The sequence below is a fragment of the Brassica napus genome, chromosome A4 (genome assembly GCF_020379485.1).
Source record: "Brassica napus cultivar Da-Ae chromosome A4, Da-Ae, whole genome shotgun sequence".
Lineage (NCBI taxonomy): Eukaryota > Viridiplantae > Streptophyta > Magnoliopsida > Brassicales > Brassicaceae > Brassica > Brassica napus.
In genome coordinates, this window is record NC_063437.1 from 16,000,651 (window position 1) to 16,013,293 (window position 12,643).

Here is a 12,643-nt window from a genome sequence, read left to right on the forward strand (position 1 = left end):
GTATTAATCTTCTAATACAACTGCTAACAATGGAAAACGCATACCAGAATTTTGAAGCAACCATTCTGATTGATATTTATTTGGCACATGCACGTTTGTTAATGAATTTTAATTCAAGAACAGTTTAGAAATTATTGTTGAGATGCTGAGCTCGGAGCAAATGAAAGAAAACAGTTTTTTTCGATGAGTCACCAGCCACAAGTTTTGTTGAGCACAGAGCAAATGAAAAATAGTAATGTGGAAACTGTATTCATGTATTGGATGATCACCTGATTAGTATTTAGATAGATTTTTTTTTTTTAATTTTCGTAAGCGAATTATTTTAGAAATAATAAATGCAAATACTATATATATATATGTTATTTTTGATCAAATAACCAAGAAAGATAGTTTAGTAGTTTTTCTGTTGACTGTGTGCATGTGATACAATAATCTAGTTTCAAAGAAAAAAAATTCCTTAAGAAAGGATATCTATAAATTCATTTTATTAACATTATTCATTTCATATAAATTTAAGTAGGATCGACATATAGTTTGGATCATTCATATTTAATTTAGCATATTGCAATATGTTGGGAAAATAACGTAATACAGAGAAAGAAATGCAATAAGGCACCAATGACGCAAAAGAAGCAAAAGGGGAGAGATCACATTCATCTTAAATATGCATCTTTTGCTTCTTTTCGGGTTTAGATTCATTCTTTTCGATTCCGATTTTCCGGGTAAAATAATATTGAATCTGTTGTGTACTTGTAAATCTTTTGTTTGATTTCGGGTCGGTTCCAGTTCGAATTTCGGGTCAGGATAAAATAAGCAGGCCTAGTTGTTTTGATTAAGTTTTATATTCTGTTTTTTTAATATCTAAACACGTAAGTCCAGTTTTCAAAAACCATTTTAAACCAAATTTATAAATCATTTTTTGATAAATAAATTTTATATATTCATAAAAATATAAGATTTGTTAATAAAAATAAGCATTAGTTAACTACAGCTCAAAACAAGCACGAAAAAGGAATATTATGGATTTCATTGTGGCCACATTGAGTTGGATTAACCAAAACACTTTGCAATATGAATCTTCCTATCAACACGTCGGAACTTTCGATCAATAAAGCTTGCACATGATTACATATACAAAAGTTTTATTAATTAATTAGTTTATATGACACTAAACTCTAGGCCTCATGGACTCGATTATATTGGCTTATCCAACGGTAATAAAAACGATGGTCCTAACGCAGATTGTTTTTTAACTTTTATTGATCTATAGAAAATATTTGGTTTAATAAGTCGATTATTAAAGAGTTGGTTAATTACTGCTTTAAACAAAAAAAAGAAGAAATAAGAGTTTTATCCATGAAAACAAAAGGCAAATACAAAGAGAGAAAGAAGGAGAGTAATGGGGGACCTTACCAATACAATTTTGTTACCATACTAAAATATTAGTTGGCAGACCAAAAGCAATTACAAAATAATATGATTGAGAAATGTTTTGAAGTTGATAGAAGCAGTAGAGAACGAATCATCTCATCTTCACCAACTTAACTAACCAAAGCCAAAATGAATACGTAACTGAATAAAGATGAGCACTTTTTTTTAATAAAATTTGAACATTTAAACAAAGTTTTTGGATTGATTTGATTATTTATACTCATATATATGCAGTGCTTTTCTTAATAGTGTTGAGTTTGGAACCTTGGAGTTGTGGCCCACAAAAACTTAGACATGGCGCATAAGTTGATTGGAGAACAACATCCTAGGATGAAATTCCCAAAGATTTCCAGTGACTTTTTCAAGTGTAGAAAGTTGATAGACTTTCACATAAGAATTGGAAGTTAGTTTTCATGAATACTTTATACATAAGAAAATTAGGGGAGTGATTAGCGAAGTAACACTCTAAAGGCTTTTTAAAATTTGATGGTCACAAAATATTTATAAGATTTTTTAATTTTAAATCACAACCTATTTTATAAAAAAATTATTTAACACTATTATAAAATCAAATCAAAAGTTATAAACTTTCTACATTATCATCAACCTATTTTATAAACAAATTATTTAACAGTATTTGACGCAGAAATTTATGAAATTCGATTCAAATTCATTTTTGGTTCTATCAATTCGGTATGGTTCAGTTATTCTGTTCCTGCATCGATTTTAAGAACCAAATCAAAAGTAACAGTCAGGGTCTACAAAGTCCCAACTCCTCTGATTAATAAAAGTAAGTATACAAATTCTCAAACTTTCAGGGCCCGGAAAGTTTTTTCTTTAGCACGTATATAGAGGTTTGTTAATGGCTTTTAAAAGCGTTAAATAAACCCCAGACCAATAATAAACCCATTAATAAAGAATAATCCGTTTGTCACTACTTCAACTTGGCCTAGATAGGGCATATTTTACTCAAATTCCATTTCGGCCTATAAGCTATCCTTTTAGCACATAGTGGCCCAACACAAAATACAACTCTCACGACAAAAACTAATCCATTTTTGTAACATCCTAGCATCCGAGCCGGTGGCGTCCATCAGAGAAGTCAACATCTTAATATATCTCTTATTAATACCAAACGTTAAACAGTCGTAATCAGATCTCTTGTTTCTAAATCAACCTCAAATTCATTACGAGATAAAGCGGTCACCACCAAAATCTAAGGGTAGAAACGTAATTTACACCGTGGTATCGTTTTGTGCTACTTGAAGCGGCAAGGTGTGTAATTGACACGTACGCGCTTCGTAGCCTCTAACGTCGAGACTCAATCTACCACCGTCCGATTAAAAGTAACCATTAAATCTCAACCCTTCATTTAATTAATAAACCTCCACGTGGAAAATAAACCAGTTATTTTTATTTTAAAATCATTTTCTTCTGTTATCCTCTCATTGTCTTCCTCCTTAAAGAAAAGGTTTTGATAATCCAATCCATGGATTATCGTTGCTTCGACTCTAATCAAGAAACCACCTCTGAATCCTCGAGTTTGAATTCGAAGCTTCCTTTGTAAAGTTTTGAGCTTTACTCATGGCAGCTTATGCTCGTACCTTCTCTTCGTTGACCCATCTCCACCAAACCTTCTCGCCGCCGTTCTCTCTTCTCCGACGACGACATCACAGCGCGAAACCCACTTCCCGAATCACCTGCAACCTCAAATTCAACCACCACAAGCTCCGATCACCCCGTTCCGTGGAGCTAGACCGGTTCATCACAAGCCAAGAAGAATCAGGCGGCGGCGGCGGCGGCGGCGAAGCGGATGAGGAGATAGGAGAGGGGTTCTTCGAGGCGATCGAGGAGCTGGAGAGGATGGCGAGAGAGCCCTCCGACATCCTCGAGGAGATGAACCACAGACTCTCCCCTCGAGAGCTCCAGCTGATGCTCGTCTACTTCGCGCAAGAAGGGAGGGACTCGTGGTGCGCGCTCGAGGTCTTCGAGTGGCTGAAGAAGGAAGATAGGGTCGACGAGGAGATGATGGAGCTGATGGTTTCGATAATGTGCGGGTGGGTTAGGAAGCTGGTCGAGGAGGAGTGCGGCGCGGGGGAGGTGTTCGAGCTGTTGGTTGATATGGATTGCGTTGGGTTGAGGCCTGGGTTTAGTATGGTGGAGAAGGTTATTGCTTTGTACTGTGAGATGGGGAAGAAGGAGAGTGCTGTTTTGTTTGTTAAGGAGGTTTTGAGAAGGAGAGATGGGTTTGGTGGTTACAGTGTTGTTGTTGGTGGCTCTGAAGGAAGGAAAGGTGGGCCCACTGGGTATCTTGCTTGGAAGATGATGGTAAAGTTTATATAACTTTTGCCTCTTTATTTGAGTAATTGGTAGGCGGATTTATGGATTTGTACTAACATTATTACTTAATTTAACAGATTAATTTAACATATTTAAACTTATTTAGAAGGGTTTAAAACCGTATAAATAGGATTTAAAAATCGTTAACATTATTATTTAATTTAACATATTTAAACCGATTTAGAATGGTTTAAAACCGTATATATACGATTTAGGATTTAAAAATCGTTTCGGATAGGACCGATTTGGACTGATTTGGATGCTGCGTAGACAGATTTTTAGAACCATGGTTTTTATATAGGAATAGATCCCCAAATTACAAAATGTTCCTTTATTAAAGTTTATAAAGAAATGTTTATCGACCATGTATAGAGTTCATGGATTGTAAAGTGGTTAATGTGGCAGTGACTTTTGTTTATTTTTTCAGGTTGATGGAGACTATAAGAATGCTGTTGATTTGGTTGTTGACTTGAGACACTCAGGGCTAAAGCCAGAAGCTTACAGCTATCTGATCGCGATGACAGCTATTGTGAAGGAGCTGAACAGTCTTGGGAAGACTTTACGCGAGCTAAGACGCTATACACGGGCTGGTCTTGTTGCTGAGATCGATGATCACGATAGGTTGCTTATAGAGAAGTATCAGTCAGAGCTCATATCGTGCGGACTTGAGTTAGCAGCTTGGGCGATCCAGGAAGGGAAAGATAATGAGTCCATTGTTGGGGCGGTCCACGAGAGACTCTTGGCGATGTATATATGCGCAGGACGTGGACCAGAAGCGGAGAAACAGCTTTGGGAGATGAAATTCGCAGGGAGAGAACCTGATTCCGACCTACACGACATTGTGATGGCGATTTGCGCTTCGCAGAAAGAGGTGGATGCGGTTTCAAGGCTTCTGACACGGGCCGAGTACATGGGAGCTGAGAGAAGGAAGAAGACTTTGTCGTGGTTGCTCAGAGGGTATGTGAAAGGAGGGCACTTCGAAGAGGCTTCGGAGACGTTGGTGACGATGATAGACTCTGGTTTGTGTCCGGAGTATATTGATCGAGTGGCTGTGATGCAAGGGATGACGAGGAAGATCCAACGGCCACGGGATGTTGAAGCGTATATGGGTCTATGCAAGAAGCTGTTTGATGCTGGTTTGGTAGGACCTTGTCTTGTGTATATGTACATGGATAAATATAAGATGTGGATAGTGAAGATGATGTAAAAGAGTGAGCATGAGGTTAGCTGATACAGGAGGTTAATGACTCAAAGCTGAGATCATCTTTTTTGGGGTATATAAATATGTATGTAAGCAAATAATATACGTATATCTCTCTATGTAAGCAAATCATATATGTATGTACATTCATGTACTGTACTTATGAAATAGTCTTTGAATTCTCTGTTTGTGTGCTTAATAAATAATTATTCGGATTGGGTACCTAAAATATTTTAAATATGGAGCTGTTTAATTATTTATGATTTTTAGTAGTGACCCTGTTGAAATTTGAAACCCAAGACTTATCTTTAGTTTTTTCCATAATTCGCAGTCGCAGGTTTTAGGTAGATGGATTTTATTTTGTTAATATCGGAATTCTATAGGTTTTATAAAGTTACTAATTAAAAGGACGATGTTTAGATTAAAAATTTTCTTGCGATAATTTTTGTGTCGAGTTAGATCTTGTTAACTTATTTATGTTATATCATGTGTTTTGATGAAAAAATGAGAAATGCTTCGAGCTTTCTCTCTAAACTTTGAAGAACACGGTCTCACTCAATTTGTTTTGGTTAGTTGCAATGGAATGGAGAAGCTTGTGTTTTGATTGATAGATATCAAACACAACAATACATAGGTCTTAAGTTGTTTTTGGCTTTGGTTCTAGAAGGCTGCTTCACTTACAAACTTACAGATTTTACAAGTTGTGGCTGGTAGTCCTTTGGTTTATTTACAGCCTTTGCTAACTTTTGTTTGTGGTCTCTGATTCTTTAAAAGCTGAGTATGAATGCCATTATGGTTGACGTATTTGCTTTTGTCTGAACTTCAGAAACATATTTGAAAGCTTTTGTTTGTGTATTCAAATTTTGAAGTAGCATCTTATGTTTCTAGTCTCAAATTTGTTATTCATCAGTTCTTTGTTTGATTGATGCTGTTTGTTTTGAAGCAGTAATTCCCGAGCTGTTTTCTTATATTTCAAAGTTACAATACCAGTAATTGATCTTTTCAATCTTGCTTTACCACTAGACAAAAAAATTAAATAATACCTATTTATCTTTTTAATTTTATGTGTAATTCATTTTCTATGTAATTAAGTTCAGTGATTCACATGTAATGGTATTAATTTAAATTTTGTGGTTGCTTACTAGTTTTGTAAAATTGATTCACAAACACTTGAAGTAATAACAATTCTTAATGCTGAGAATGAGCAAATGGAAATTGATAATGAGAATGAAATAGAAATTCAAGGACCAACACAAAGTGAAACTTATCATATTCAAAAAAATGAAACATTATGTCATTCAAAACACGCAAAGTTTCTTGTTCGGAAAGATTTTGCCAGTAAGAGTACAAACAAATAGAAAAATGAGTCACTGCATTTATTGTAATATGTTGAGTATGAAAAAGTTAGAGTCAGAGACGGATAGTTGAGAATAAAATATCAGCACAGGTCGAGCTGACGTTTAAAAAACAAATTGAGGGAGAAAAGTAGAAACTAAAGAGAGTGTTAGCAAACTTCAAAAATCGAGTAGCTTTTACATAAAATATGTAGACTTCAAGGATCGAGTAGCCTTTAGATAAAATATGTAGTCACCTTCTATCACTATGATGTTATACATCCGTTTAACATTACACTATGTTGATGATAGTTACAAGTTAAATTGTTATCTGATGGGAGGTTCTTTCATGTTAGTTGTTGTGCACAAATTTTGAATCTAATAGTAAAAGAAAGGTTAGAACTAGTTGTTAGTCTTCTAGAAAATATTTTCGAGAGTGTTAAGTTTGTCAAAACATATGTTAAATCTGACTAAAATTTGATTAAAATGTTAATTGTATCTAAATTTGTATATGTGATTCGAAATCTTACTTTGACTTGTTTAACGGTGAAATCATTGTTGAACCATCATTTATACCGTTGATTAGGATCGTATTTCTACAACATAAAATTGTTTCCAATCATATTATACATAAACTTTTTTAAGTTACTAGAAATCAACGTACACAGAGCTCAAGTATTTTGGGTTTGGAAGATTTATGAGTAAACTGTTAACATTTTTCAAACTTACAGCAAAAATCCCATGTGACTGAAATCTACATCAACATCAACATAAAAAAAAGTATCTTAATTCCACACAGTAAAAACTAAATAAAGTTACAACATCCTCCAACCGCAACCCTGCCCAATCAGGCTTATTATTACCTTCATTTATGTTTTTATCTTCTTTCAATATTCTCATCCCAAGGTCCATTATTAAAAATGGCCCAACATATTAAATCTGCATTTTGGGCCCAAAAAGTCTGATGACTCGACAACTTATGCTTCTTCCTGTTTCTGGAATTGAATCAAAAGGCGAAGCAAATCAGAATCACTAAAGAGGTCGAAGTTCCAACAATGGCAGAATCCACCATCAAGCTCACAATCAAATTCGGAGGCAGATCGATACCCCTCTCGGTATCACCTGACGCTACGACCAAAGACCTCAAATCTCTTCTTCAACCCATCACCAACGTTCTTCCTCGTGGCCAGAAACTCATCTTCAAAGGTTTCCTCCTTTTTCAATCTCAATCTCTTCTTTAGCTTAATCCTCGTGATGGGTCTTACTCAAAATTCAATCTTTTCGTTTCGTGAACTTCAAAGGTAAGGTCTTGGGAGAGACTTCGACTCTGAAGCAGTCTTTGGTGGGAGATGGTGCGAAGATCATGTTGATGGCTTCTCAAGGTCTTCATCAAGGGGTCAGTCTTCTTCTTTTGGTGATTCAATCATTAAAGTTTTGTCATTTAAATCTAATTGAGGTATATAACAGGAAGGACCAGTGCTTAAGGAAGCTAGTACAAGGCCAATATCGAGAACTGTTGTAGATAAGGCAAAACCTGGTCTTGTTGTAGACAAGAATCGTGCTGATAGGTGGAAAGCTACTGGAGTTATTGCTTTAGCTCAAGCTAATTTGAAGGTATTGTAATGAAGGTCGTTAGACATTGTGGTTTTGGTTTGGTGTTGAAGTTATGTTTGTTGTGTGTAAAGGAAATACCTGAAGAAGTGTGGGAGTGTGGATCTGCAGCTAGAGTGCTTGACGTTAGTGAGAACTTCATTCGAGAAGTGCCTGCTCGAATCAGCTCTTTTACTTCTATACATGTAAGAATGTTGGTTGCTAATGTGTATTTCAAAATCTTTCTGTTTGGTGAAGCTTTTATATGTCTTTGTAGAAACTGTTTCTTCAAGGGAATGGTCTGTCTGATGAATCAATTCAATGGGAAGGGATAGCATCTCTAAAGCGTCTGATGATTCTCTCCATTAGCCATAACAAGTGAGTCTCTTATGCTTTAATGCTAGATAAGTAGATAGCGTCTTTTGTCTCTTAAACGTTCTTGTTTGTTTTGGCAGTCTAAGTGTTCTGCCATCAGAAGTGGGTTCGCTGACGTCACTTAGACAGCTTGATGTGGCCAACAACAAATTGACAAGTCTACCTAATGAGATAGGACTTCTTACGCAGCTAGAGATTTTTAAAGCCAACAATAACAGAATAACTAGCCTTCCTGAGAGTATTGGAGACTGTTCCGTCCTCATGGAGGTAAAACAGTTTTACTTTGTTATTAAAGACCTTTTAGAGTTGTTTTTGGCGGATAACGTTTAAATGGGGAAGTTTCAGGTTGATCTTTCGGCGAATATGATATCAGAACTTCCCGAGACAGTCACAAAACTGCGTAAACTAAAGGTAAACCAAAGTCACCTTCATTACTCTAGTTGTCACATGGCATTTACGGAGACTTAGTAGTGTGTTTGGTGGTTCCAGACGCTGGAGCTGAACAACACGGGGTTAACGAATCTACCATCTGTGTTATTCAAGATGTGTTTGCAGCTGTCAACATTAGGACTCCACAACACAGAGATAACAGTTGAATCTCTCCGCCAGGTCTGTTTGTTTGTTTTTAGTTCATTTAAAGCAGACTCTTAGCTAGATTAGGTTCGTGTCTTTAGCTTTCTTTCTACGTTTGTTGTTGCAGTTGGAAGGATGGAGTGAGTTTGATGAAAGACGACGTACAAAGCATCAGAAGCAGATTGATTTTAGGGTTGTTGGGTCTGGCCAATTTGATGAAGGCGCTGATAAATCTTGGTGACTTGCTTTACCTCAGAGTCATGAATGAATCATCACAAACTCTTACATTTCCTTAAAATCCCTGGCCATTTTATTTGATATAATAATACTCTTTTGTAATTGGATCTGATAAATAAAATTTATTTAAAATATACCCAAGTCACTATAGATTTCAATGAAATGAATTCACATTTTGACAAAAAAAATATGAAACCATAGCTGTTATGGTTTGATGTAAGAACTCTTCCTCATATAACTTGTTTGTTTTCTTTGTTTTCTTTGTTTTCTTTTTGTTTTCTCCAAATGAGTTTTCTTTGCATTATTCCAAACCTCATTTTACTGATGATGTAAATGAACATAGTCGAATTTGAGAATCCATATTGTTTAGAAACATTCCAGTTAGATACCACCAAGAAAAAACCTGTATCCATTCAATGGGAAGGGAAAATATAGCTGAGCGTCATGCTTCTTTCCATTAGCCATTCATTACAAGAGAGTTTTTTTTTTCGCTTTCAGTCTCAGGAAATCTTCTCGCAAGTTTTCTAGATCTTATAGTCACGCCATCGTTGCACTTTGCAAAATAATGTTTTGTTCTACACGCAAAACGAAAATTCAAAGCTGTTTCTAATTAGGGTGAAGATATATATCTAAACTGTAATCACCAAGAAGACTTTATCAAGAACACACCATATTTATAGTTGTAAACAACATGTTGTGGCTTTTGTTTGTTTTGCGTCAAGTCTAACCGTTCTGCAGCCGCCCTGAAATATATGGAACCTGAAACAATTACATATTAAGCATTTAATAGTTTTGAATAGTCTGAAAGTCAGATGATTCATATATATTATTAATTACGCACTTAAAATTTGGAGATTAATGCGAATCTGCCATCAGTAGTGAGATATTAGATGGTGTTTTTGTTTACGGACTCAAACTACTGCCGAACATAAAGAAGAGAAGAGAGATGATGTTTTTATCCTAAGCAAATTCTCCATTACGTCAAATAAGAATCATTCTGAATTAGAGTTTCTCAAGATAAAAAATAATCTCACTTCCCACTCTAAGAATGTTCTTTCGTCTTCATCAGGACCAATCAAAACATTATCATATATTAAAAAAAAAACATTAACTTATTTATCTCAAAATAATTGAGTCTTCAAATATGTTATTGTAACAATATTTCCAATTTGCTGATGAGGACTCCCCTCAATATGTCATTTCCCAAATTGCAAGTTAACTTCCAATCCACGTAAGCTTTATCATATTTATATAAAATTGATATCGAACCTTAAAATTAGGGTTTTGTGTGATTTTATCTCTGAACTGGGGTGTCTTCCAAATCTAGGGCAGAGAATGACGAATGAGCCACCGTCTCTGATCACGTCACTTCCGGACGACATCGTCCTTGACATCTTAGCGCGTGTACCAAGATGGGACTATCCAACTCTCTCCCTAGTTTCTAAGCACTTCCAATCACTCGTTGTGTCCCCTGAGATATACTCGAGAAGATCTTTGTTGAGGTGCACCGAAAACTTTTTATACGTTTTAGTACTTAGTAAGCGTGGTTACTGTTTATATATTCTTCACCGAAAAGCCTTTGTCCATATCTCTTCCCTTTCGGATATTCCTTACTGTGAAAGCTTTGTGGCAGTAGGTTCGAGGATATATATGTTTGGTGGGGTCGTTGGCGTCTCATCCAATGCGTTTAGCATTGATTGTAGATCTCACACTGTGGAACCCCTTCCCCACATGCCTATATGCTTGGCACATACGGTTGCTGGCTTTATGGACGAGAAGATTTACGTATTTGGACAGTGCAGTATGAAGTCAATGGTGATGGTGGTTTTCAATACAAAAACACATATGTGGGAGCCTGGATTAATAAAGCCAGACATTTCGCCAGAGATCTGGGAGTTTGGTTCTATGGTGGTGATGGCTGATAAGATTTACATTAGGTCAAATCCGAGTAGCTTTATCTACGCGCCAAAGGAAAGTAAATGGGAAACAGATGAGATGCTGAACTCCAAGAACTGGGGTAATGATTCGTGCGTCGTTGATGACGTATTGTACTACTACGATAGTTACGAGGATCGTTTAAGAGCGTATGATCCAAAGCAGAAGTGCTGGGGGGGTGGTGAAAGGTTTGGATGAAGAGTTGTTTGATGAGATAAGAAGAGGTCCATATTGGCCATACACTGCGTGTTTCGGTCGGAATCTGCTTTTGTACTTTTATAAAAGATATCAAGAACCTCGGAGTAGAACACCAAGTAAGATTTGGTGGGCAGAGATTTCGCTGGAAAGACGTCAAGGAGGAGAGATTTGGGGTAAAGTTGAGTGGTGCGATAGGGTTTTGTATGAGCAATCTGAATTTGCAATGCCTGTATCTGTTATGGTTTAATAATGCATTAACTCTCTTTCATAAATTGTATTTTGTTTTTTCTTTTGTTTTTATTTATTTATTTAATTGTTATGATCTGTTTTCACCCAGATGTCTAGATGAGTTTTCTTTTCACTCACAGATCGTTTCTTCTTCTTCATTCATAGATATTCAGGTGAAATATATTTAGAAAATTTGATTCCTGCTCTTTAGTAAGATCAGTGTAACTGAGGAAACATCTACCTTTTAATCTGTTGATGTTTGTGATAGTATCCAAAATGAACAAAAAGGTCCAGTACTGGTCAAGGAAGCTAGTACAAGGCCAATCTGTAGAACTGTTGTATAGTGTTCATTATTGTAGTTTTGGTTTGGATTTTTCTTTCAGTTGGCATTGGAGATAAGACAAGCCGTTACTACTCTCGTACCCCAATAGGTGTGGGACTGCGGATTCGTAGCTAGAGGATTTCATGCCCGAACCACTTCTTTTAGTTCCATGTATATAGTTATTCTTTATGTTTAGTGAAGATATGAGGATTATAATATGCCTTTTGTAGAAGTTGTTCCTTCAAGGAAATGGTCTGTCTGAAGCAATTCATAACAAGTGACTTTCAAAGGTCAATCATGTAGGATGGACTGCATCCCTCCACAAAACCCATAAAAATAGAAGACTCGGCCCTCCAAGCCGGTCCAGGATCAGCTTGGCCTTAAGATAGATCGGTCCGATTACTTTTGATTATTGCAATTTAGTAGGATCAGTGTATTTGAGGGAACATCAACTAGTTAAAATGTGTTTGATGTTTGTGACGTTATTAAAATGAACAAAAAAGTACAGTGGTCAAGGAAGCTAGTACAAGGCCAATCTCTAGAATTATTAATGTACAGTGTTCACTTTTGTGGTTTTGGTTTGGATTTTTCTTTCAGTTGGCATTGGAGATCAATACAAGCTGTTACTACCTTCTCATACCCCAAGATGTGTGGGACTGCTGATTCTAGGCAGAGGACTATAATATGCCTTTTGTAGAAGTTGTTCCTTCAAGGAAATGGTTCGTCAGATGAATCCATTCAGTGGAAGATATAGCATCTCTAAAGCATCTTATGACAAGTGACTTGTAAAGGTGAATCACTCTCTGAAATCTTCTTTTTGTTAGTCACGCGTTCAAATAACAGTCAAAGCGTGAAGATTGCAAGTTCATCTTTCTGAAA

The 12,643-nt window shown here is 36.1% G+C and overlaps 3 protein-coding genes across 3 annotated transcripts; all 3 read left to right on the plus strand.

Moving 5' to 3' along the window:
* The first annotated feature begins 2,783 nt into the window (after positions 1-2,783).
* Positions 2,784-5,153, plus strand: LOC125608060 (pentatricopeptide repeat-containing protein At2g30100, chloroplastic-like). Its single transcript, XM_048777857.1, has 2 exons — positions 2,784-3,759; positions 4,199-5,153. Exons 1-2 carry the CDS (start codon positions 3,016-3,018, stop codon positions 4,976-4,978), a joined length of 1,524 nt encoding a protein of 507 aa, XP_048633814.1. The 5' UTR covers positions 2,784-3,015; the 3' UTR covers positions 4,979-5,153.
* A 2,140-nt stretch (positions 5,154-7,293) lies between these two features.
* On the plus strand, positions 7,294-9,215 carry LOC106350583 (LRR repeats and ubiquitin-like domain-containing protein At2g30105). Its single transcript, XM_048777858.1, has 9 exons — positions 7,294-7,512; positions 7,608-7,702; positions 7,774-7,920; positions 7,992-8,102; positions 8,174-8,274; positions 8,352-8,538; positions 8,617-8,682; positions 8,761-8,880; positions 8,972-9,215. The coding sequence occupies exons 1-9, from the start codon at positions 7,362-7,364 to the stop codon at positions 9,083-9,085; spliced, it is 1,092 nt and encodes a 363-aa protein (XP_048633815.1). The 5' UTR covers positions 7,294-7,361; the 3' UTR covers positions 9,086-9,215.
* A 1,083-nt stretch (positions 9,216-10,298) lies between these two features.
* On the plus strand, positions 10,299-12,577 carry LOC106352055 (F-box/kelch-repeat protein At4g38940). Its single transcript, XM_013791743.3, is given in 2 exon segments — positions 10,299-11,190; positions 11,192-12,577. Coding segments are annotated over 2 exon segments (1,044 nt in total). The 5' UTR covers positions 10,299-10,416; the 3' UTR covers positions 11,462-12,577.
* Positions 12,578-12,643: the final 66 nt, after the last annotated feature.